The 22,854-nt window shown below is 50.1% G+C and overlaps 1 protein-coding gene across 3 annotated transcripts in view; it reads left to right on the forward strand.

The window, feature by feature from the left end:
* The window catches only part of TSC22D3 (TSC22 domain family member 3), a 62,014-nt gene extending 48,277 nt beyond the window's left edge, over positions 1-13,737 (forward strand). Inside the window, exons 1-3 of one of the 3 annotated variants that reach the window (XM_019435666.2) lie at positions 5,192-5,310; positions 10,983-11,034; positions 12,155-13,737. In XM_019435666.2, the coding sequence (XP_019291211.1) occupies positions 5,261-5,310; positions 10,983-11,034; positions 12,155-12,385 (333 nt within the window). In that variant the 5' untranslated portion in view covers positions 5,192-5,260 and the 3' untranslated portion in view covers positions 12,386-13,737. Of the gene's footprint in view, positions 1-5,191; positions 5,311-9,923; positions 10,277-10,982; positions 11,035-12,154 lie in introns of those variants that run through there. The other 2 variants (XM_019435665.2, XM_019435664.2) reach the window with 2 other exon arrangements.
* Positions 13,738-22,854: the final 9,117 nt, after the last annotated feature.

The following is a 22,854-nucleotide window of genomic DNA, read 5'->3' on the forward strand; positions in this document are numbered from 1 at the left end:
CTTTGGATCCAAAATATCTTTTTCTCTTCCAATCCCACCCCCTGCACTGCCTGTCTCAAGGAGCAAGAGAAGAGGATAAAAGGGTCACTCTGTTGCTGACAGGCAACCAGGAAGTTCAAGCCTTGGGGGAAGCATAGCCTTTGTTTATTTAAGCCCCAAACCTAGCAGGCAGTATAAATTAAACATAAAAATAAAATAAAATACCAAAACACAGGCCGGATGCATACCACAGAGAGAGAGCATCTAATTCCCCTTCTGCCCTCCCTTGGAGATGAGCATGGTTGCAGAGATCCTGGTAACTCTTTGTAGTCAGCCCCAGCAGGCTCCTGAGGAGGGAATGAGTCACACCCCTCTAGCCTACCTCTGACAGACACACATTTGACCAGGTGGTGACAGGCACAGGGCTGGCGAAGAGCTGACTTTTGTAGAAGGGAGGCAGGGCTGGTTAATTGACCAAACTGTGCTGTTGGAGAAAACTCAGCTCTTCCCTGTTCTCTCCCTCTCCCCGGGTTCTTCTCCCTTCCCACCCTGTGATGCCCACCCTCTGCGTCCCCAGCCTCTCAGGCAGAGTTCCACCGACAGCTGTGAAGTGTCTTAGAAGCAATCTGTTCCTCATAACAGGTGAAATTTGTCAGAGACTGGTTTATAAATTAGAGCAGGTTTGGGTTATCCTTCTTTTAGCAGTGCTCATTCATGTTCTGATCAAATTTTCAGGAGTTGACAAGGCAAGGGAAAGCGAGTGAAGGGCAGACAGACCTTAGGCCCAGAATATTCTGAACCCCATCATGGTGTATCACACAAAGTAAGTCTTGGTGACCCTGACCCTCTGGGGACTCTTTGAGTAGACCCTGTCTTGGCTGTCACCTTTAGGCCAGTGATTCCCAAAGGCAGTTCCATGGACTGGGACCAGAAAAGCTGCATCCAAACCATCTGAAAATACCCTTCCCAAGTCACACACTATTCCACCGGATTTTCTAGGGCTGGATGGAGCCCAGGACATTCATATTCTTCACAAGCTCCCCCCCCAGGCTGATCCTGATATTAAGAACCTCATAAGCGGGGGTGCCTGGGTGGCTCAGTCAGTTGAGCGTCCAACTTCGGCTCAAGTCATGATCTCATGGTTTAATCTCATGATCTCATGAGTTTGAGCCCCACGTCCGGCTTACTGCTGTCAGTGCAGAGCCCACTTCGGATCCTCTGTCTCCCTCTATCAAAAATAAATAAACACAAAAAAATAAGAACCTTGGGGCTCCTGGGTGGCTCAGTCAGTTAAGTGTCCGACTTCGGCTCAGGTCATGATCCCACGGCTTGTGAGTTTGAGCCCCGCGTCGGGCTTGCTGTTGTCAGCTAGGAGTCTGGAACCTGCTTCAGATTCTATGTCTCTCTCTTTCTCTGCCCCTCCCCTGCTCGTGCTCTGTCTCTCTGTCTCTCTGTCTCTCTCTCTCTTAAAAATAAATAATCACTAAAAAATTAAAAAAAAAATTAAAAACCTCATAAGGATCCATTTCTTTCCCTCTGCAGCCCACCAAGCAAGGTTTACCTGCTATGTGTCCAGTTGTCTTCCAGTGCTGATCTGCCCCTGACCACTCTGTTGAAAGTAATATGAAAAATGAGTTCATACTTAAGTATGCATAACCGATCGTGGCAGAATGTGGCACTTTCCCAGGGCTTTTTCATGGAGATAAAAAAAAAAACACCTTTCTTAATTCCTCAAATTATAAAGAAGTCCAGGAATGATCATTAGAACCCAAGAGTATGACTCAGATGGTGATGTCGTTAGGCAGTACAGCAGCTAGGTCAGGCAGACATCTTGTACTGAGAGGATTTTTTCTCAGTGCCCTTTAAATCACATTTCTCAGGTAACCAGTCACATAGCATCTGTGCCAGGACCGGCTGTAGTTAGAACGGTCTTCTTCTAGGAGCCTGTGAGGATCCTTTCTTTGGTGTTCATATGATTGCGTGCAAGCAGTGCTTGCTTTTATTTTTCTTTTAATTTAATGTGTGATCGACATCTTTGAAACCTGTGCACCTGGCAGCACGAGGGCTTCCTGTTCCTGGTGTACAGTGGGAGGCTTCAACTGGTTCCCCCTGTACCCATCTGACTGCCTCTCCATGCTTCTCCCAAGAACCCTATCACCTATGACTCTGCACAGCATGCAGCCGGCCCTGGATGTCAGGGAGAGCCAATGCTGTGTCTTTTTTTTAATGTTTATTTATTTATTTTTGAGAGAGAGTGCAGGGGAAGGCCAGAGAGAGAGTGAGTGAGAGAGAGAGAATCCAAAGCAGGCTCTGCACTGTCAGTGAAGAGCCCGATGCGGGGATTGAACTCAGAAACCATGAAATCATGACCTGAGCCAGAATCAAGAGTCAGACACAACTGACTGAGCCACCCAGGAGCCCCCAAGGCTGTGTCTTTTGATACGCTGGCTTGGTCTAGAGTGTCCTGCCTTGCCATCTTGCCATGTCCTGTTGTCTTACTACTTATTTGGGGTCAGGAGGAAGCTGGCAATAGCCAAGAGAGAGACAGAGACAGAGACAGAAGATATGCATGATGTCCTTCTCCTGCCTATCTCTGTGAATTAGACTTGGTGAAAGGCTGAGAGAAATGTTTGCATGGATGTGTGTGCCTCTGTGCTTCTCTTTCTTCCTGATAAGGTATGTATATTCCTTGTCAGCAATTCTCAAACCGAGCCGGGAGGCCTTCCTTAACCCTCCCAACAAACACTCTTTTGAGCTCCCGGGCACTGTTCCCATGGCCAGGGTGGGGGCTGCCCAGGGAGGAGCTTTGCCTTGTATCTCTCCTTCCTTTCTCTGGTGCGAGTAGCGTGTCCCCTGCCCCCTCCTGCCACTGGCCTCACCGAAGCTAGGCTGCCTCCTTTCCATCCAGGAACCTCTGAGGCTTCTGGGGGTAGCTGGAGAGTGGGGAGGCCCTTTGCAATCTGCAGAGCCCCTCTTCACAAGTCAGAGAATCCCACCACAGAGGATCAAGGAGCTACCTCAAGTGAGCCCTTGGTGAATAGCTCTGCTATGAGGTAAGCACGGGCCTGGGGCATACAACACAAGAGCCTTGGGAGGCTCATAATGCTTGCCCATCGTGGCCCAGGAGCCCAAGCACCTAAAGAGGCTGGCATTATTACTGGCGTTTTGTTTCCCAGGAAACCTGTACCACTTCAAAGGTCACCCATTCTATAGCAGGGCCCACAATGGAGCCAGGTGCTCCACCTTGGAGGCCCTGGCCTCTTCATTAGCTTCTTGTCGGCCGGCTCCACATCCCCAGCGAGATCCTCCTGGTTCTTGTCTTCCACGCATTACCAGTAGCCCTGAGTCCTTCACACACCACTCAAAGTAACCCTGGCAACCCCATTCCAAGAAAAAATGGCTTGGAATTTTAGCTCTTGGGGCTGCTCCACAGAGCAGAAGGGACAGGGAGAGGCCCTGCCAGGGTCTCCCTGGCTCCGGTTGGCTGGTGGAGGGCTGGTGCAAACGTGAAGGGCGGCCATGTTCTTGCCGCTTTCTCTCCCAGCTCCTGAGCAGGCTGGGAGCAGTGGGCTAGGACTTCCAGAGGGTGGGCTGTGACTGGGGGAGGGGAGGCCTTCCGCCTGCCTGAAGATGGTGCAGGCTTGGGAGGGTGAGCCTCCCAAGGTTAACCTTAACCAAGGTTAAGACCAAGGGGAGCTGGCCAAAGAAGGAAGACCGAGAAGTGGGCAGGTAGAGGTGATCCCCACACTAAACATGGACACCCTTCTTGGAAGGAAGGCAGTGGTAACTCAGAGAGCAAATATCTATGCTTTGTTTACAAACAAGGTTTACAAACCCCTTAGTTTACAAATGTTGAGGGTTAAGGAAGAGAATCTGAGTGAGAGGCACTGGCACTTAGGCTACAAGGTCAGAGCAGCTACGTAGGTCCTAAAGTCCAAGCTCTGCGGCAGCTGTGTTATCCCCGTCTAGATGGGCATGGCCCAACGGTCAGGGTGAGGAGAAAAAAAAGCACAGCCAATTCTGAGGAATGAAGTGATGCCTGGGGATGGCAGTGGTTGTGGCCCTCCTGAACCCCAAGCTACCCTTCCAGACACCCTCAAGTCCTGGGCTTTTTCCTGAAGCAGACATTTCACTAAGATATAACCACCAAGTAGGGAGACTCCCGAATTTGCTGCAGGCCCAGGATATTCTGGAAGGAAGCACAATTTTTGACTGGTCAAAAATTTGTTTGTTTGGTTGTTTAAATCCCCCCCCAAAGGGCCTTAGGCTTTAAATAGGCATTCAGTCAATTTAGAATTGAATTGAGTTGAACTGACTTGAATTGAATGATAATGGCAACAAGGAGAGGGAAAAGGAGGAGGAGGAGGAGGAGGAGAAGGGGGAGGAGATTCTATTGACTGAGGTTAATTTTGCCGTCTCTTTTTCAGGAACATCTATTTCATGCTAGGAGATGGGTAATGGGGAGGGTGGAAAATGAGAATAGGGCTCAGAAAAATGATGGAGGTCAATTTTCCCAGCTGCGAGGCATAAGGGGAAAGGAGACAGGCATAAATATTGACACAAGGTTCATAAGATTTAAGATCCACTGAGCTAAACAGCGTTCTTGGCTAACGTTGCCAATACTTCCAGTCTTGCCGAAACACTGGGAGGAACTGCCTCCCCTCAGAGTTAGCCGCCAAAGTTGGGGTGACCAAGATGATTCGACAAGAGCGCTTTTTGAACTTCTCTGAATGAGGGTGAGCGGGGAGGCCCACCCTGTCAGAATGGGGTTTGGTTCTGCCTGTCATCCCTAGTGTCACTCAGAGATTGTTTGTGAGGCTCACATGGGACCCTGTCCCGGAGGGAGCTGAAAGGCACGATTCATTTGCCTCTGTCGTCATTTGGTGTCAGGGCTTGGCCCAAATCAGTGGTTAGAACTGCTTCTCCAAGAGAGTATCCATCTCCACCAGGACTCTCCTTGGGGTCCCTCCTACCATCGCCTTCTGCATCTGTGTTCACATCTTCCCCCACCATTTTCCTGCCCCCCCCCCCCCCCCCCCCCGAGAGTCAGGGTTCTGGGCCTTGGCCATGCAGGGCAGTTCACATGACCCACAGAGGACAAGGCGCTCTCCCTGTCCCCGTCTTTCCTTCTTGCTTCCCTCCTTCTGGACTTTGGGGATTTTCCATGAAGCCAAAGTAACGATGTAAGTTGCAGTGGCCTTCCTGTCTATGGTCTTCCACACTGGAGGGGGAAGCAGAGGGGAAGAGAGAAGATAAGACAGAAGCAAGGACAAATTAAACGATGGCATTTCAGCCTCCTTATTCCCCCAGCCTCTTCAGAAAAAGGGACAAGTAAGTAATTAGTAGTAGCCAGAGCTTCAGCCGGAAGGGGGCCGGGGTGGAGGAATAAGAGGGGAGGGCTGTTTTGCAGCCGCCCCATTAACTGTGCTAATGCTCCAGTGCTCAATATCCTTTTTGATTTCCTTTTCCAGCTCCTAACCCTGTGTTTGCTTTGTGGCTTGTCCTGCACCTCTCACGTCGTGTCTTTTTCCGCTTCTCCTGACACAGGACCCTGTGTTTTGCTGGCACCATTGCCGAATCTTTGGGTGGAACATTCCCTGTAGAAAATAAGGAAGACTTGCCTATAAATAGTTTCCTTTGGGCTACATGGTACACAATGCTTCAAGTGTGACAAAAAGGGAAGTGAGATGTTCCCCCTCATCGCCACCCCCAACCCTACCACACCCACCCCAAGTCAGCTCCCCACCCCTCATCAGTGTGCTGAAATCTGGCCCACGCCTTCTGTGGCCCAGACTACCCAGTCTCTGTCCCGCCGTCCCGTGGGAACCCCAAGTAGGAAGCTCTCTTGTCCTAGAGAGTCTGGCTTTTGAAGTGGAACATATCGGTGGGAATGCTGAGACACTTCTTCCAGCTCAACAAGTCAGCTTCCAGGCCCTCCTAAAATGGAGGGAGTTGGCTCTGTCCTCCTGTATGCCACCCTGCATCTACAAGTCACCCCTGAGAGAGGGAGGGGGCAGCTGTGTCTGTTTAATTGCCGAATCCCGTGGCCACTGGGGCTAGACTGTGAGTCAGCAAAGGACCTGGCTCATCAGCCAGCCCCTGTTGCTGTGCTGGCTCTGGGTCCAGCCCAGCCTGTCGAGTGTAGGTCAGAAGAAAGGGAATTTGGATATATGCACACAGGTCGGTGGGCTAGTGAATCCCTAGCCCATGGTTTCCTACCTGGGGCCCACCTCCGTAGGACATAGGGATGCAGAGAGCCCCTCGGATCAGCACTTTCTCAGAAAAGTTAGATAAGGTCATAGATACTTCATACAGCACAAGCCTCCACTCACTGTGAGGTTTCTTGCAGATATTCTGGGCAGAGGAATTTTCTAGTGTGCCAGGGGTTAAGCAGAAAACCTTCTGGAGTCCTCCTGCTTCTTCTCTTCTCCCCCTCTTACCTGCCTTTGTTTGAAAAAAATCTCTCTACAGGGACCTTTATGTCCATTGTCTTGCCTTAGCGAACTCTGGGATCCTGGGATCCAGCCATTGTTTCATTGTTTGCTAATGGTGGACCCTAAGGCCTCAAGGTGATCACTTCTCACTTGGCTGGCAGTGGGCAAAACTAGAGGTATAGAGGGGATGAGAGATTGGCTGAGCGTGGGCTGAGTGGGCTGAACGTGGGACATCCTTTCGAAGTTGTTTTGTAAAACTAAATCCTTGGTAGGAGCTTGTTTTCTTGTGCCTGGCTTCATTCTCCTAAAAGCTGAGCATAGCAGGAATATGAAACAACAACAACAAAAAGTTAATTAAGGATGCTAGTTAGTGGGGCCCTAGGAAGTGGAGGTTTGCCTGTACTGTGATTATTCTCAGACTGGTTACTTTATTTGGGGTATCGTATACCCCGACTACATATTTGTCATTGCAGGAGCCACCAGGCTGGATTAATATTTCCTATTTCCTTAGACAGAGTGAGCTTTCTTTGAGGACTGTGTGGCTGCCTTTTGAAATGATGTGGGTGAGCCCAGCCCACTATAAATTTCACACGGACACTTTGGATATTCTTCTGGTCCCCGATGCTGCTGTCCCCTGCCATGAGCGTCAGAAAAGCCAGCTGTGCTGACGGAGCTCAAAGTCCATTCTCTAACAGTACTGCTGCTGGCATCCTAGAGGCATATGTCCTGCCCCTCATCCTTTCTTCTTCCTTACTGCTTTTTGGGCACCTCCAACCCAGCCCCCCAACTGCATTGATTCACTTATTCAACACACCTACCCCCTACCCCACTCCTAAATGCAGTAGGAACGAACTTGGTCTCTGGGTCAGGAAGACCTAGATTGGAGTCCCAGCTCTGTAATTTACTAGCTGTGCTACCTTGGGCAAGGTAGCCTCTCAGACTGTTGGTTTCTTCATCTGTGAAATGATGGTGACAGTGCCTACACCACAGGTTTTGTGGAGCAGCTGGCACAAATGTCTGGCCCATAGCTGGTGCTCACTTAATGGTAGACATTATGGTCAGTAGGTCTCAAACTCAGTTGTTGTTTTTTTTAAGACAGTCTTCTTTTCTTTTGAATGTTTATTCTTTTTTAGAGACAGAGGGCATGAGCAGGGGAGGGGCAGTGAGAGGGGAGACAGAGGATCAGAAGCCTGCTCCTCGCTGACAGCAGTGAGCCTGATGTGGGGCCCCGAACCCACGAACCGCGACATCATGACCTGAGCCGAAGTCAGACATTCAACAGACTGAGCCACCCAGGCGCCCCAAACTCAGCTTATTTTTAATCAAAGCATAATTAATGTACAATTCAAACGCAACTTTGCTAGCAAGCTTCTCTTCCTTTCCCTTCCCGAACCACCTTGGTTTCTTTGCCTCTGACTCCATATAAGGGAGTCCCCATGGAAGGAGCTATTTTTTCTTCTGTCCTATGCCTCGTCTCCCTGGTGGTGTTTTTTCTCTGCCAACCCAGCTTATTTATCTCTCCCTCTTTCTTTTCATCATTTCACTTGGAATTTTGGGGGTGGGTAGCAATAGTTAGCTTAGGAAAGATTTGCAAGCCAATGAAACCTCCTCGACTCTTTCCTGGGGCCAAGAAAGCTCCCTGTGGCACAGAGGGCAGATTACTCTATCAGGGAATTCCAGTATCAATTAAGCTTCTGATTTAAGAAAAGTATTTTTTTTCCTCAGCTAGTGTTCTCGATGACCTACAAATATAGTCTGTGCTTTGTTCTGCCAACTACACACAGTTGAGTGCAAAATTGGGAGAATTTATGCCCTAAAGGTAACATAATATCCAGAGACTGGGATTATCTCCCACCTAAACTAGGGTGAAGACATACACTATCCTGGGCCTGTGCACAGTAGGTTCTCTCAGTTCTATTGTCAGCTCTTTGCAAGTAGAACGGCCCCTTGTGCGTGTGTTACCACTTGTGGGATCCAGTGGGAGCCCCATTTCGTAGTGGCAAAAATGTTGGCTGTTCGGTGGCACAACAGCACTTGCCGCCTGGAGAAAATCAAGGCCTTAAGACTGGGCTTAACTGGGGCCTTGGCCAGGGTGTCAGTGCCAGGCACCTGGTTAGGAGAAATAGCCTCAGGCAAATAGTAATTACCTTCTTCGCTGATAAGAGGCCCCAGTACTTTTCCAGGAGCATGATTGCATTAGGGTATTTCTTTGGACCACTGCCTGAATCACAAACTGTTTCATGGGTACTGGCCCCAACTTCATCCAAACTATTGTGTATGTGGTGGAACGGGATGTTCTCCTCACGGCCCTGAGTCCATGTCAATAATCCTTGCCGTTGGGTCATCACCTGTCCCTTGTTCTGTCTAGATTGCTCCTTCTGGCTGCAATTCCGCCTCTGTCCACCAGGTGGCCTCGCTTAGGAAACAGCAGGAGAAAAGGACCTCTAGCCACTGCAGACTTTTATTTAGTTTAAGCTTGAGACTGAAAAGAATGAAAACAAATTTTCATGGAAACATATGTAACTCTTGGTAGGCAACAACCACCTCATTTTCCTTGTAACTTGGAATCTGTTCCTGAAGTGAAGTAGCCTTTCTTACCTGTGGCTGGGCGAATCACAGGGCAGGTATTTTCCTAGGATAATTTATATATAGCCTTGGTTTGTAGTTTGCTGTTTATAGGAAAGTAAGGAAATATTGTTTTTAAAAATAGGGATATGAAATCCTGGATAATGTGGAAGGTATTTTCTCTGCAGAGTAGGGTATGGAGATCAAAGGAAAAGGGCCCTGTCTTGTGGTCACTCCAGCACTCGTTCCCCTACCATCTCCTCCCCCACCTCCTCTGTCACCCACATGGCCCCCAGCCTCCCCATGGTACATGTTCCCCCAGCTCACTGGAGTTCTTGGACACTCTCCTCTCCTTACATGCACACTGAGGTGCAGATTAGTTCAGCTGCATCCTGAGCATGTCACAGATCTGTGCATGTGTCAGTACACAGAGGCTACATCCAAAGGAGGAGGAGGTGAGTGTACAGGGGCTGGGACTGGGTGCAGGCCAGCGGGCTGGGTGAGGGGACATACAGATGACAAAGTGTGTGTGCAGAAGAGCGGCTGAGAAGGCAGGCGGCAGGAAGAAGGTGAGGCTCCTGACGGTGAGGGTGGGTACCCAGGGAGCATGGTGTGTGATGGCATTGCAAAGCCATGGGGGTGTGCCGGCTGACACCTTAAGAAGAGCTTTGAAAACCAGCGCCACCCTTTACTGAATGCTTTCTGCTCTTGTTAGGGCATTTGGACTTCTTTCTTCAAGAATCAGCTCCAGTTTGATTTTTACCAATCTCCAGAGCCCTCTCTGCAGATGCCAGTTGGCACAAGAAAGTGCTGAACTGTTTACAGTCCTAGCTTAAGGTTCAGGGAGGGGATGTGGTTTAACTGGACCACAAAGCCCGGTACAGGACTCATTTGCATGGCCCCTGACGCCATGTGACGCAGCCAGCTCCTCCTATAAAAAGAAGCAGGAGCCGAAATATCTCCGAGTCTGGGTTGGACTGGAGGCTGTGGAGTTTGTGACACACTAGGTGACACCCCTCGAGTCACTTCCCTTCAACTCTGAAGCGCCTGCCTGGCTTTGGGTCCCATCGGCAGCCTTCGCCCCCCTCCTAGCCCCTGGGCCCGACTCGCAGAGCCCAGCCCCGTGCAGCGCTCCAGCAGCCGCCAGCAGCCCAGCCCGCCCAAGCAGCCCGAGCTATGAACGCCGAAATGTATCAGACCCCCATGGAGGTGGCGGTCTATCAGCTGCACAATTTCAACATCTCCTTCTTCTCTTCCTTGCTTGGAGGGGATGTGGTTTCCGTTAAGCTGGATAACAGGTAACCACTGGCCGCAGCTCCCGAGCCGAGGCGCCGGCGGGGGCTGGGTCACCAAGCTAGCCGTGCACCGCCGGTCCCCGTTCCCCGCGGTGCAGCATCCTGGGAAGGGGCGGGGGTAGGGGACGCAGGGAGGGGGGTCACCGCCGCGCTGGGATCCGCCGTCGGAGCGTCCCTGCGGCCGATGCGCCGTGATAACGAACTGCTGCAGCCCGAGGTGGAGACAGCGGGAGGCAGAGGGGCGGCGGGGCCGGGCCGGGCAGGGCCAGGCCGGGCAGAGGGCTGGCCACGCGCCGTGCGTCGCTGGGGAGCAGGCCGGAAGCTTCCGAGCCGAGAAGGAATTCCTAGCTAGCTTCGGAGCGCGGTAGGTTCACCCGGGACCTTCTGGGCCGGCGCTGGAATGGGCTGGCGGCGGGGGTACTCCCCGGGCCGCGCGCCCCCATTGTTTGCCTGTCGCCCGGGCCGGCTGAGCAGACCACGCTAGCCGGTGCGCCCCGGGACCCGCGCGTTGCTCCACGCGGCGGGGAGCCGGCCCGGGTGGGGAGGTGCAGCTTCCTGCAGGGCCTGGGAACAAAGTGCCCGGGACTCTGGGCCAGGGAGGCGGGAGAGAGGAAGAGCTGGGGCAGATGGAGGACTTTGGCTGCAGCTGCCAGGTACTCAGAGTGGAACCAAGTGGGTAACGCGGTCGCTTTGCTTTTTGTTTTGGCAGTGCCTCTGGAGCCAGCGTGGTGGCCATAGACAACAAGATCGAGCAGGCCATGGTGAGTGGCATCACTGCGTCATTCCTGTCCCCAGACCTAGCTGCCGCTTATGTAACTCGGGCAGGACTGAGGGGGTGGGTGCAAAAGCCATTAGGCAAGAGCCTGAGGAAGCCAACGGCCTGCTTCCTATGCTCTTGGAGCCCCTAAGTAGCATCCCAACAGAGCAGGACCTTTTAGGGCATTTGCAGTCTGCCTTTGCTGGACCCCCTCCTTTCCTCCTCCCTCTCTTTGCAGCAGCCTGTAGCTCCCTCCTGGGGAGGTTGCAGGGCAGGGAGCTCAGACTCTTGAATTTGTCTGCATCCCCGCATTTGGCAGGGGCGGGAGCTCATTGGATGCAACTGCACTGCAGTGCCTCCGCAGAGCCTGGGCTAGGGTCAGGAGTTGGGAGGAACCAAGAAGCAGAGCACCCCTCCCCATCTCCCTCTCCTTACTAGGTAGAGGTCATACTCCAGGGAGCAGTCAAAATGACTGCAGGGGGCTGGGGCCTCCAGCAGTCAGCAACCACTTCACTGTGCCCCCAGTGCCCAGTGACACAGTTCCCTACCCCCAGTGCAATCATCAGGTTCAGAGAGGATGCAGCAATCCCGGCACCTTCCCCCAGGGCCACCAGTGTCCTGTCTGGTTGCACCACAGATGCAACCGGTGTGCTGGGTCATTTGAAGAGGAGGAGTCTCCAAAAGAGCCAATTTTGTTCTGGGGAAGATGTGTACAGCAGACAAACTTTATGGGGGTGCTTAGCAGGTCCTCCCTGAGAGGTGGTCAGCCAGCAACAGGACCTTATGTAGAAACGGGTATAGAGCCGACCACCAGCAACCAACAGAAGTGGCTCCTAAGTGGCCAGCTCTGAAAGTCAGTAGAAACTTGCAGAAGGCATCCTGTGTAGTTCAAAGCTGGGCTCCCAGCTCAGGCATTGTCCAGCCGGGCAGCTCTCTTGAGTGGGTCTAAGTGCTTTGGAGAAAGGGAGGAATAGGGCTGCAAGGCCAGGATGCTGATAGGGGAGGTTGGGGGGAAGGCCAGTGGCACGAGGGACAGCACAGGTGCCCCGACGGCAGGGTGAAGGTGCTGCAGAGGGGCCGTGATGGCTCCTGGATGGCTTTGTTGTGATTCCCCTCTGTGGCAGGATCTGGTGAAGAATCATCTGATGTATGCAGTCAGAGAGGAGGTGGAGATCCTGAAGGAGCAGATCCGGGAGCTGGTGGAGAAGAACTCCCAGCTGGAGCGTGAGAACACCCTCCTGAAGACCCTGGCAAGCCCAGAGCAGCTGGAGAAGTTCCAGTCCCGCCTGAGCCCCGAAGAGCCAGTTCCAGAAACCCCACACGCACCTGAGGCCCCCGGTGGTTCTGCGGTGTAAGTGGCTCTGTCCTCAGGGTGGGCAGAGCCACTAAACTTGTTCTACCTAGTTCTTTCCAGTTTGTTTTTGGTTCCCCAAGCGTCATCTCACGTGGAGAACTTTACACCTAGCATAGCTGGTGCCAAGAGATGTCCTAAGGACATGGCCACTTGGGTCCACTCCAGTGACAGACCCCTGACAAAGAGCAGGTCTCTGGAGGCTGAGTTGCGTGGGGCCACATCACCCCCAGCCAGTGAGCCTCTAATGCCACCGTGTCCTGGGGGCTCCCAGGGTCTGAGCAACTTGGCCGCAACTGGCAAAGGAGAAAGGTAGTGTGAGATGTGATGCCAGTTTACTCCAGAAAGCATAAGGGGTCTGTTTTTCATTTCCATGGCCATCTTCAGCAGCTTCACCTGACAACGACTGTTCCTATGAAGAAGCCACTCATGTTTTGAGCAGAGGCAACCTCTCTCTTCTCCCCTGTCTCACCAAGGCAGGGCCACAGATAGGAGAGATTGAGCCAAGTCAGTCTTCTGTTGGTTCATATGGTCTAATGCATGGCTTTGCGCACAGCCCAGTGTGGGATTACGGCTTTGGGATGACCGCTTACAAAGTTCTGTTTGGTTAGTATTGGCATAGTTTTTCTATATAGCCATACATGCGTATATATACCCATAGGGCTAGATCTATATCTTAGTGTAGCAATGTATACACACACACACACACACACACACACACACACACACCTATGCACACACACACACACACACACACCTATGTGTTGAAGGGCCTAACCGGCTTTGGGAGTATCAACTGGTCCCTTATCTCTTAAGGCTAATTCTTTGACTGTGTTCATTTACCAAGTTGATCCAGTGTGTCCTTTAGGTTAAGTAAGACTAAAGAGAAAAGGCAGGGAGGAGGGCCAAGCCTCTGAATGCGGCCACAGATGCCTTGCTGCTGCAGCCCTTGCCCCATGTGTGCCCCGGCCCAAAGATGCGTGAGGTCCTCATTCAAATGCCAAACCCACCATTCACTGGTGCTGACTACATAGAATGGGGTTCAGAGAAGAGCAGCTGGGACTTCACATTGTCATTGAGAAACTTTTGTTTTGGTGTTTGTGGAAAACTTGCAAGTAAACTGCATGATTGGCTTGCTGGTGTCCCCTTGTGGACAAGGGATGGACGAGGGGATGGCTTTGACCCGACGGTGCCTGGGTGATGTACTCAGGGAGCTTGTGTCTAGGGGGTTCTGTGGCAGTGAACATTTTCCACTTTCTGACACCTTATCCTGATGTATGTCTCCAGGATTTGGATTTTGATTTTTCAAATGTAGCTTGAAATTTCAATAAACTTTGCTCTTTTTTTTTCTAAAAATAAACCTGGCGTCTGAGTGTAAATGGAGTGGGTATTAGGGGGGGCCCCTGGTGTAGTTGGGGGCCCTGTTTCTCTGACGCACTGAATATTCATGAGCACCCTCTAAGTGGCAGGCCAGTGCCACATCCGTGATCTTGCAGAACTCTCAAAACACCCGCATTGTACGGGTGAGGAGGCTGAGGCTCAGCCATTGCAAGTGACTTGCCGAAAGTCACACAGCTATTATGGAAAATTGGGGGACTCAACCCCACATCTACCCCATTGGCCTGCTCCCTGCTTTCATAAGACGGCTCCAGAGCAAGTGGCTAAGTGACCGCTAACACACAACCTCAACTTAAGGGGCTGATTGGGAGGAAGGATACCCCAAGAAAAGGACCCAAAAGAAAAGGGAGGGAACCAAATAAACGCGAGTGGGCCTCTTCCCTCTTCTGAAAACATCATTGGTATCACTTCGCGCATTCTCCTTAATACCAATCCACGTGAGACCCTTGACCTTGGCAAAGGAGTTCAGAGGACCCTCGTGAGAAAAGGGCACAGAATGTATATGGTGCCCAAACAGGATCCCCCTCCCCCAAGGAAAGATGCTCAGGATCCCTGCCCTTGCACTTGTCACCGCTGAAAGTTGGCTCACAAAACCCACCAGCTGTGCACGCATGGCCAGGTCGAAGGATCCTGACTCTGCTTCCTTCCTCTGGCTCTCTGTGGGGTCCATTCTCATCCATCACTCTTTCCCTGACCCCAGGTCTCTGGCATCCAGAGTCCTGCCATTTCTCTGATTCTGTCCACGAGTTATTCCATGTCTCCTTAGCCACACCCAACTCTGGAGCCACCATAGACCCTGAGCTGTGTACTAAGCCCCACCTTATTCCCAGGGAAGTGATCCCATTCACTCTCAACTTCCTCTAACATCTATGCCTATCCCTTTGCCACTTGAAATTTAACAGAACCCCCTGATTTTCCTGAACCACAAACCTCAAGGACCAAGAGGTCTTGGCCCCTGTCCCTTGTGCCAATCACTGTCCAAATATATTCAAAATGCCAGGCTTCTTTCACTGTAGCAGTCATATGTGCTGGCCTCTTCTTTTCCAATTGCCAAAACTCTTCTTCAGAACTTAACCTCTGCCTGGCTGGCCTCTCAAATCCCAATTTCCCCACCTGCTCCTAACCTCTCTGCTCCTAATGCCAAGTTCGTTGTGTACACCGGCCAATTTGATCACAGCGCACACACTTCACACAGCTGCAGGAACAAACTTTGGACCAGGCATCCACCCTGACCCAAATACTGCTCTTCCCAACTCCCACTAGGTCCCAAGCCCCTCCCCCTTTCAAGAGGCCCTCAGGGACTTTTTGACTCTTCGGTTCATCTGTAGACTTCCCACACCCACTCTCCAGCCAAACAAGAACCCACAGATGCAAAAGAGAAACCCAGAAGATGGCTCAGCAAACACACGGCCCTCCCCAGTCATCCAGCCTTTCCCTACAAGAAAAGGGGGGGAAAAAACTGGCCCATGGTCACAGAGTGGGAAAGAGAGAACAACTTTGTTTCCTAGGGAACCCCAACTAAACAGAGACAAACACTACAACTTCTGAGGCCACATCGGTTGCTAGACTAGATAAGAGGAACTTTGCGGCTGTTAGTCACATACAGGAGTTCTTTGTTGTTGCTCCACAGAAAACCAAGTAGGGGTGTGGAGGGACAAAAGAACACACTAGTCCCGGAAAGACCTTCACGGGCTTTGGGGCTCTGGGCTCAGCTGGTCCAGCTGGACCCAGAACAAGGAAAAGAACAAGAGGAACAGCAGCATTAATGCTCCCCTGCCTGAACATGCCTCCTCTCCCAGAACCCTCTTATCTCTTATCTCATCTGATCCTCCCCATACGTTGATGAGAATCACAAGTACACGGCTCTGTGCCCCTCCTCATGAATGCAGAACATTCTGTTTCTTGATCTTAGAAAAAGGGGTAGTTATGAGTTACCTCCATTTGACAGGAAAACTGACAGCCAGAGGGCTTGGTGCTACTCCCCACGGCTTCCACGTACCCCATGGGGCAGTGGTTCCCAGCCTTTGTGAGAAGAAGTGGCTCTTTTAAAATGTCAGGGGTGCCTGGGTGGCTCAGTCAGCTGAGCGACCAACTCTTGATTTTGGCTCAGGTCATGATCTCATGGTTCGTGGGTTTGGGCCCTGCTCAGGCTCTACACAGATGGTGTGGAGCCTGCTTGGGATTCTCAACTCTCTCCCTCTCTCTCTGCCCCTCCCCAGTTGTGCACTCTCTCGCGCGCACTCTCTCTCTCTTGTGCGCGTGCACGCTCCTGCTAAAAATAAATAAACTGAAAACAAATTAAAACTAAATAAATAAAATGTCAGAAATATTCTCAGACTCCCCTCAACCCAATAGTAGTTGAACTTTTAGTATTCATTGAGAGACAGAGAGAGAGAACACTTAATGATAGTGACTGTGGATTCAGTAGTGCTTTTAAAGGAATTCATTGTATTTACCACAAAAACACTGAGGGGGATTTGAAAAGTAGAACTAAAATGTGGGCAGTAGATTATTTACAGACAAGGACTACTGGGGTACAAGGTGCAAAGCTCTCAGGCTGGGAACTACCACTGAGACAGGCTTTCCCAGTTGGCCTCCCAGAAGGAACCCAGGGAGCAAGCAGATCAGGAAGGACCTGAAGTATAGACAGAAGGATTCTAGAAAGATCATCGGAAAGAAGGCACCCAACCCACCGTCCTTTTAGGGTATTTTGAAGTTGTCCTAACATCATCGTACATATTCTGGAACACTCTTGCTTTCAAATCTCACTCCCTCTCCTCCTAGTTGGTTAGAAATTAATGAACATAATTAGAGCTTGGTAGACAGCCCAGTTCCTCAGGTTGTCTCAGGCAGAGAAGCTCTGCGGATCACCTCTGCTAGATTGGGCAGGGTTTGACAGAGAACTCCCTCAGTTAGCTCTTCCAAGCAAAAGTGGTTTCCAGGGAGAAGCTGGCTGGAAGGGTCATCATAAGAATAATTAGTAATAATAGCTAACACTTACATGGCATTTACTTTGTGCCAGACACTGCTGTAAGCCCTTTTACATCCATGACCTCTTTTAATCCTTTCCACAAACCTATGAGAATGGGCTAAGATCCCCATTCTGCAGATGAGAAAATGAAGTTAAGGCATGGAAAGGTGAAACGGCTTGCCACGTGTCACGTAGCTAGTGAATGGCAGGGCCAGCACTGGTGGGGAGGGGAGACAGACACACTGAGAAACGGGACAAAGGATCAAGACAGGTTTAAGGTTTTTTTAAAAATATAATTTATCAAATTGGTTTCCATACAACAGCCAGTGCTCATCCCAACAAATGCCCTCCTCAATGCCCATCACCCACTTTCCCCCCTCTCCCACCCCCCATCAGCCCTCAGTTTGTTCTCAGTATTTAAGAGTCTGTTATGGTTTGCCTTCCTCCCTCTCTGTTTGTAACTATTTTTTCCCCTTCCCTTCCCCCATGGTCTTCTGTTAAGTTTCTCAAGATCCACATATGAGTGAAAACATATGGTATCTGTCTGTCTCTGACTGACTTATTTCACTTAGCATAATACCCTCCAGTTCCATCCACGTTGCTGCAAATGGCATGATTTCATTCTTTCTCATGCCAAGTAGTATTCCATTGTATATATAAATCACATCTTCTTTATCCATTTGTCAGTAGATGGACATTTGGGCTCTTTCCATAATTTGCTTATTGTTGAAAGTGCTGCTGTAAACATCGGGGTACAAGTGCCCCTATGCATCAGCACTCCTGTATCCCTTGGGTAAATTCCTAACAGTGCTATTTCTGGGTCATAGGTAGATCTATTTTTAATTTTTTGAGGAACCTCCACACTGTTTTCCAGAGCAGCTGCACCAGTTTGCATTTAAGTTTTTTTTATGTTTATTTATTTTTGAGAGACAGAGAGAGCACAAGTGGGAGAAGGGCAGAGAGAGAGGGAGACACAGAATCCAAAGCAGGCTCCAGGCTCCAACCTATCAACACAGAGCCCGACATGGGGCTCGAACATACGAACCATGAGATCATGACCTGAGCCCAAGTCAGACCCTTAACCGACTGAGCCACCCAGGCGCCGTTTTTTAAGTTTTTAAAAATTTATTTTGAGAGAGAGAGAGAGAGAAAAAATGAGCACAAGCAGGGGAGGGGCAGAAAGAGAGAAAGAGAGAGAATCCCAAGTAGGCTCCGCACTGTCAGCACAGAGCCCGATCCAGGGCTCAAACTCACGAACTCTCAGATCATGACCTGAGCTGAAACTAAGAGCCAGACGCTTAATGGACTGAGTCACCCAGGTGCCCCGAATCTCTACAGCTTTTCTAATTCCTCTTGTGTAAGCAGAAGTTTTCGGGGTGGGTAGAAAGGATACCACCCCAAACTAGCAGAAGAGGCTCACATTAGATTAAAAATGATCAAGGAGCTTGCAGGGATGGGAGTGAACAGGGAAGGAGGAAAGAGGGGGGATGGGAGGGCAACTTGGCTGGCTCCCAGTCAGATGAATTGAGATAGGATCTAATCAGGCTGAGGGAGCCATGGTAGGCTTCTAAGCAGGGAAGTGATGTGATGCCAAAGATATTTGCAGAAGATGGGTGCTGGCAGCTGGGGAGGCTGAAGCAGAGAAAGGCTAGCCAAAGGCAGGCCAGCTGTTGCTGTAATCCAGGTGTGAGGTGATGAGGGCCAGCCGGGGCAGGGACAGGGGTCATGGAAAGGAGACAAAAGACACTGCAAGGGAGTGTTTGTCCGAGTGCGGTCTGCAGCCCATCCCCATGAGCTGTGTGGGGAAGTTTGTTTAAAGGCAGATTCCAGACCCCACTCCCAGACTAAAGAAGGGAGTGGGGTTTGGGAATTGGTCACTCCTGTTGATGCTGGAGGATATGAAAGTTTGCAGAACCTCCGCAGAGTGAAAAATTAGCAAGAAGGGCTTAAAAGATTTTTGTTTTGGGGCGCCTGGATGGCTCAGTCGGTTGAGTGTCCAACTCTTGATTTCAGCTCAGGTCACAATCTCACAGTTCATGGGTTTGAGCCCCACATCTCTGCTGGGCGTGGAGCCTGCTTGGGATTCTCTCTCTCCCTCTCTGTCTCTCTGCCCCTCCCCTCCTCACTCTCTCTGTCTCTCCCAAAATAAACAAATAAAATTGAAAAAAAAATTTTTAGAAGAAAGATTTTTGCTTTTTTCTGTTGTTTTTAATTGTGGTGAAATACATATAACCTAAAATTTAACATTGCAACCATTTTTACATGCACAGTGCAGCAGCATTAAGTACGTTCATATTGTTGTGCAACCATCACTGCTGTCCATTTCCAGAACTTTCTCATCATGCCGGACTGAAACTCTGGACCCATTGAACAATGAGTCCCCCACTTCCGCCTCCCCCCCTCACAGCCTCTGGTGACAGGATAGCTTTGAGTCCGTAGGACTGGGAGACTATGGACGTGCCCAAGGAAACGGGTGTAGGAACAGGCCCCAGATTTTCAGAGGGAAGATGAATTCCAAATTTGCTTTCCAGCTGAGCTCAACATATTTACATGTGGAAATATCCCAAAACCAGCTGTGGAAAGCAGTGTGAAGTTCAAGGCTAGAGCACCAGATGCGGGTGTTGTCTGCGTCTAGGGAGCTGAAGCGATGCGAGCAAACATGTGCCCCAGGAGGATGGGGGCAGAGGAGGCCAACCAGAGGCCCAGAGCCACACTCTAGAGGCTGCCCACAGAAAGGCCATGTGAGGCAGGAGGAATGGCCAGCTGGGGAGGTGTGACAGAAAGGAAAATCCCCAAGGAACACTGAGGTTTGTGATCTCTCTGCTTTTATCTTTTAGTCTATTCTTTTTGACATTTCTTCTTCAGAGTCCTCACCACAGCCCCGCCATCTATAAAAATAAACTAGGGGCACCTGGGTGGTTCAGTCGGTTGAGCCTCCAGCTCTTGCTTTCAGCTCAGGTCATGATCTCATGGTTCGTGGGTTCGAGCCCCACGTCTGGCTCTGTGCTGATGGTACAGAGGGTACAGAGCCTGCTTGGAATTCTCTCTCTCTCTCTCTGCCCCTTATTGTGTGTGCTCTCTCTCTCAAAAATAAACTTTTTAAAAAAATATTTTTTAAAGTTTATTTATTTTTGAGAGAGAGAGACAGAGCATGAGCAGAGAGAGACAGAGAGAGAGGGAGACACAGAATTCGAAGCAGGGTCCAGGCTCTGAGCTGTCAGCATAGAGCCCAACGTGGGGCCTGAACTCATGAATGGTAAGACCATGACCTAAACTGAAGTTGGATGCTTAACCACCTGAGCCACCCAGGCACCCCATTAAACTTTTAAACACACACACACACACACACACACACACACACACACACACACGTATATATGTGTATATAACTAGTCCCTAAAGGTCTCTTTGGGGAAGACCAAGGTGGCTGAGGTGTTCTAAGAAGAAGAGTCAGGAGTCCTAGGGCATAATCCTAGTCTTTGTTTAACAAACTGTGTGACATTGGGCAAGTTATTGGCATTGTCAGACCTGTTTTCCCACTTTCAAAACAAAATGATTATCCAGGATCATTTCTAAGCCCAGGGCTTAGTAAGTACCCAGACCAAGAAGGGCCCTCTAGCCATGAGACTTTCATATATTGCCTCGTTGCACTAGGCCTCAGTTTCTCTTCCAGCCCCCAGATTCTATTCATACTCATATTGAGTCCTTATCAAGTTGCTGAAGAAATATCCACCTTTATTTTTTTTAATTATTTATTTATTTTGAGATGGAGGGGTGGAGGGAAATAGACAAAGAGAGAGGGAGAGAGAGAATCCCAAGAAGATTCTGCACTGTCAGCACAGAGCCCACCTCAGGGTTCAATCTCACGAACCACGAGATCATGACATGAGCTGAAATCGAGTCAGATACTTAACCAACTGAGCCACCCAGACACCCCAAGAAATATCCACCTTTAAAAAGCATGGCATGGTGCCGGGCTGCTTCAGTTGGTAAAGCATGTAACTCTTAATCTCAGGGTTGTGAGTTCAAGCCCCACGTTGAGCATAGAGCCTACTTTTAAAAACTTATAAAAGTCAATCCATGGTTCAGCACCACAGCACCCCCATGTAATTTTGTAAAGCCAGGAATCACCTACGGCCTTATTTCCTAGTCTTTCTTGTTTCATGAACAACACACTTACAAGCTCTGAGTCATCAAACTGAACTGGGAGAGAGGTGGGTGGGTTGCATGGATAGGCAGAGAGAATAGGTTCACCTTGGAAAGATTTGTGTCTGATGCAGATAACTGGAGAGAGCAGGAAGGGAATGAAAAAGAGATAAGTCAGAGGGGGTTGGGCAAAGGAAGACAAGAACTGGAAGAGGAGGAATGTGAAAAAAAAGGGTGGCCCCCGCCCATTGGACGGACCTTCCTCAGCTGGGTTCCTCTGCTATTTTGCTCTTGGTCCACTGGTGAGCTTCCTTCTGCCACCACCTAAGAGGAAACATAACAAATTCTTTACCAAAGACTGGTTCTGTGGCTCCTGAACTGTCCCCAACATCTCTTCTTTGCTGTATATCCCAATCCAGAAACCAGTCTTTTCAAGCACGACACTAACTTAATCATCATGTCAAAGCATCTCAAGGCACAAGCCATGTCCCAGTGAATTCTGTCACACGTGGGATAAGAGAATAGATTAATATGCCATTAGGGCTGGATGGGGCTGTCCTAACCTCACTCCCAGAGGAGGGCCCACAAGCCCATAGAGAGAAACTGGCTTGTCCCAGCTACTCACAAGGTCAGCACCAGGGCCAGAATGAGTCCCCTAATGTTACAGATGACCCTTTTGCTCCAAGTCTCAGTGTTCCCATATGTAAAATGAGGAATTGGACCAGAGCAACAGTTCTTACTCTTGGCTGCACACTGAGTCAACTGGCAAGTTTCATGAGACCTGATGCCTCAACCGCATTCCCAGAAGTGTTGATAAAATTGATCTGGGATTAAAACGTGTGCATGGGCAGTTTAAAGCTCCCCAGGTGATGCTCGGATGGCCTGTGAAGGTTGTTTCAATCTTGCCATCTGGAATCCTTTATTCGACAAACATTGGTACCTACTGTGTGCCAGGTGCTCTGCTAGGCACAGACCAGGTCAGACATTGACTCTGTGCCCACTAGAGATCATTTCATGTTTCCGTATGGAGACGGCTACTTTATGCTTAGTAAAGGCAATATTCTTCTCTCCTGACTTCCGTGTGTGTCTCTCTCGATTGATTCTGACTTCAAGCAGAAGGGAAGAGGTGCTATCTACCAGCCTTCTCAAACTCTAAAACATTCTGTTGGGGATGACAGGCAGCCTACAAATAATCCTCTCACCCCTTCTCAACCACCTCTGCCTGCTTCTGCTCCTCTATCTGTTGGAGTGCTTCTGGGCTCAGCTCTGCCCCCTCAGGACTCTCTGGTGGGTCCCATCCATTCCCAAGGTCTTAAGAAACATTGCCACGCTAATGACTCCCAAATTTACACCTCCAGTCCTAAGCATTCCCATGGGCTCCAGCCTCTAAAATCCAACTGCCCCTCACCACACCCCCCACAGCTCCATCTGTATGTTTCTCCAGCTCCACTTGTATGTTTCACAAGTCTATCAATATCTACCTGATCAAAACCATCTAACTCCCACCATCTACACAACTGTTCAAAGCAGAACCCTTGATCACTCAGCTCCCACATCCAGTTCATTGCCCATTTGGTCCACTCGACCTTCAACACGCACCCCGAATCCGTCTGCTTCTCTCTAGCCCCGTTGCCACTACCTGGTCCAAACCACTTTCTTCTCTCACAGGGAGGCAAAAGTCTTACACTGGTCTCCCTGCTTGCCCACTGGACCTTGTCCAATTCCACACAGCAGCCAGACTGGCTTTCTTAATGCAAAATCAAATCTTGGTGTTTTCTTGCTTGAAGCTTATCAAAGGCTTATCATTGCACTTAGGATAAAGTCCAAACTCCCTCCCATGGCCAGCATGATCTGGCCTCTGCTGACCTCTCCAGCCTTTTCGAGTGTCACTCCCCTGATCTTGCCATGCCCTGGACCCACTGAGCTCGTTTCATTCTTTAAACACACCTCAGAGCCTT

The sequence above is a fragment of the Panthera pardus genome, unplaced genomic scaffold (genome assembly GCF_024362965.1).
Source record: "Panthera pardus isolate Hobbes unplaced genomic scaffold, ASM2436296v1 HiC_scaffold_27, whole genome shotgun sequence".
Lineage (NCBI taxonomy): Eukaryota > Metazoa > Chordata > Mammalia > Carnivora > Felidae > Panthera > Panthera pardus.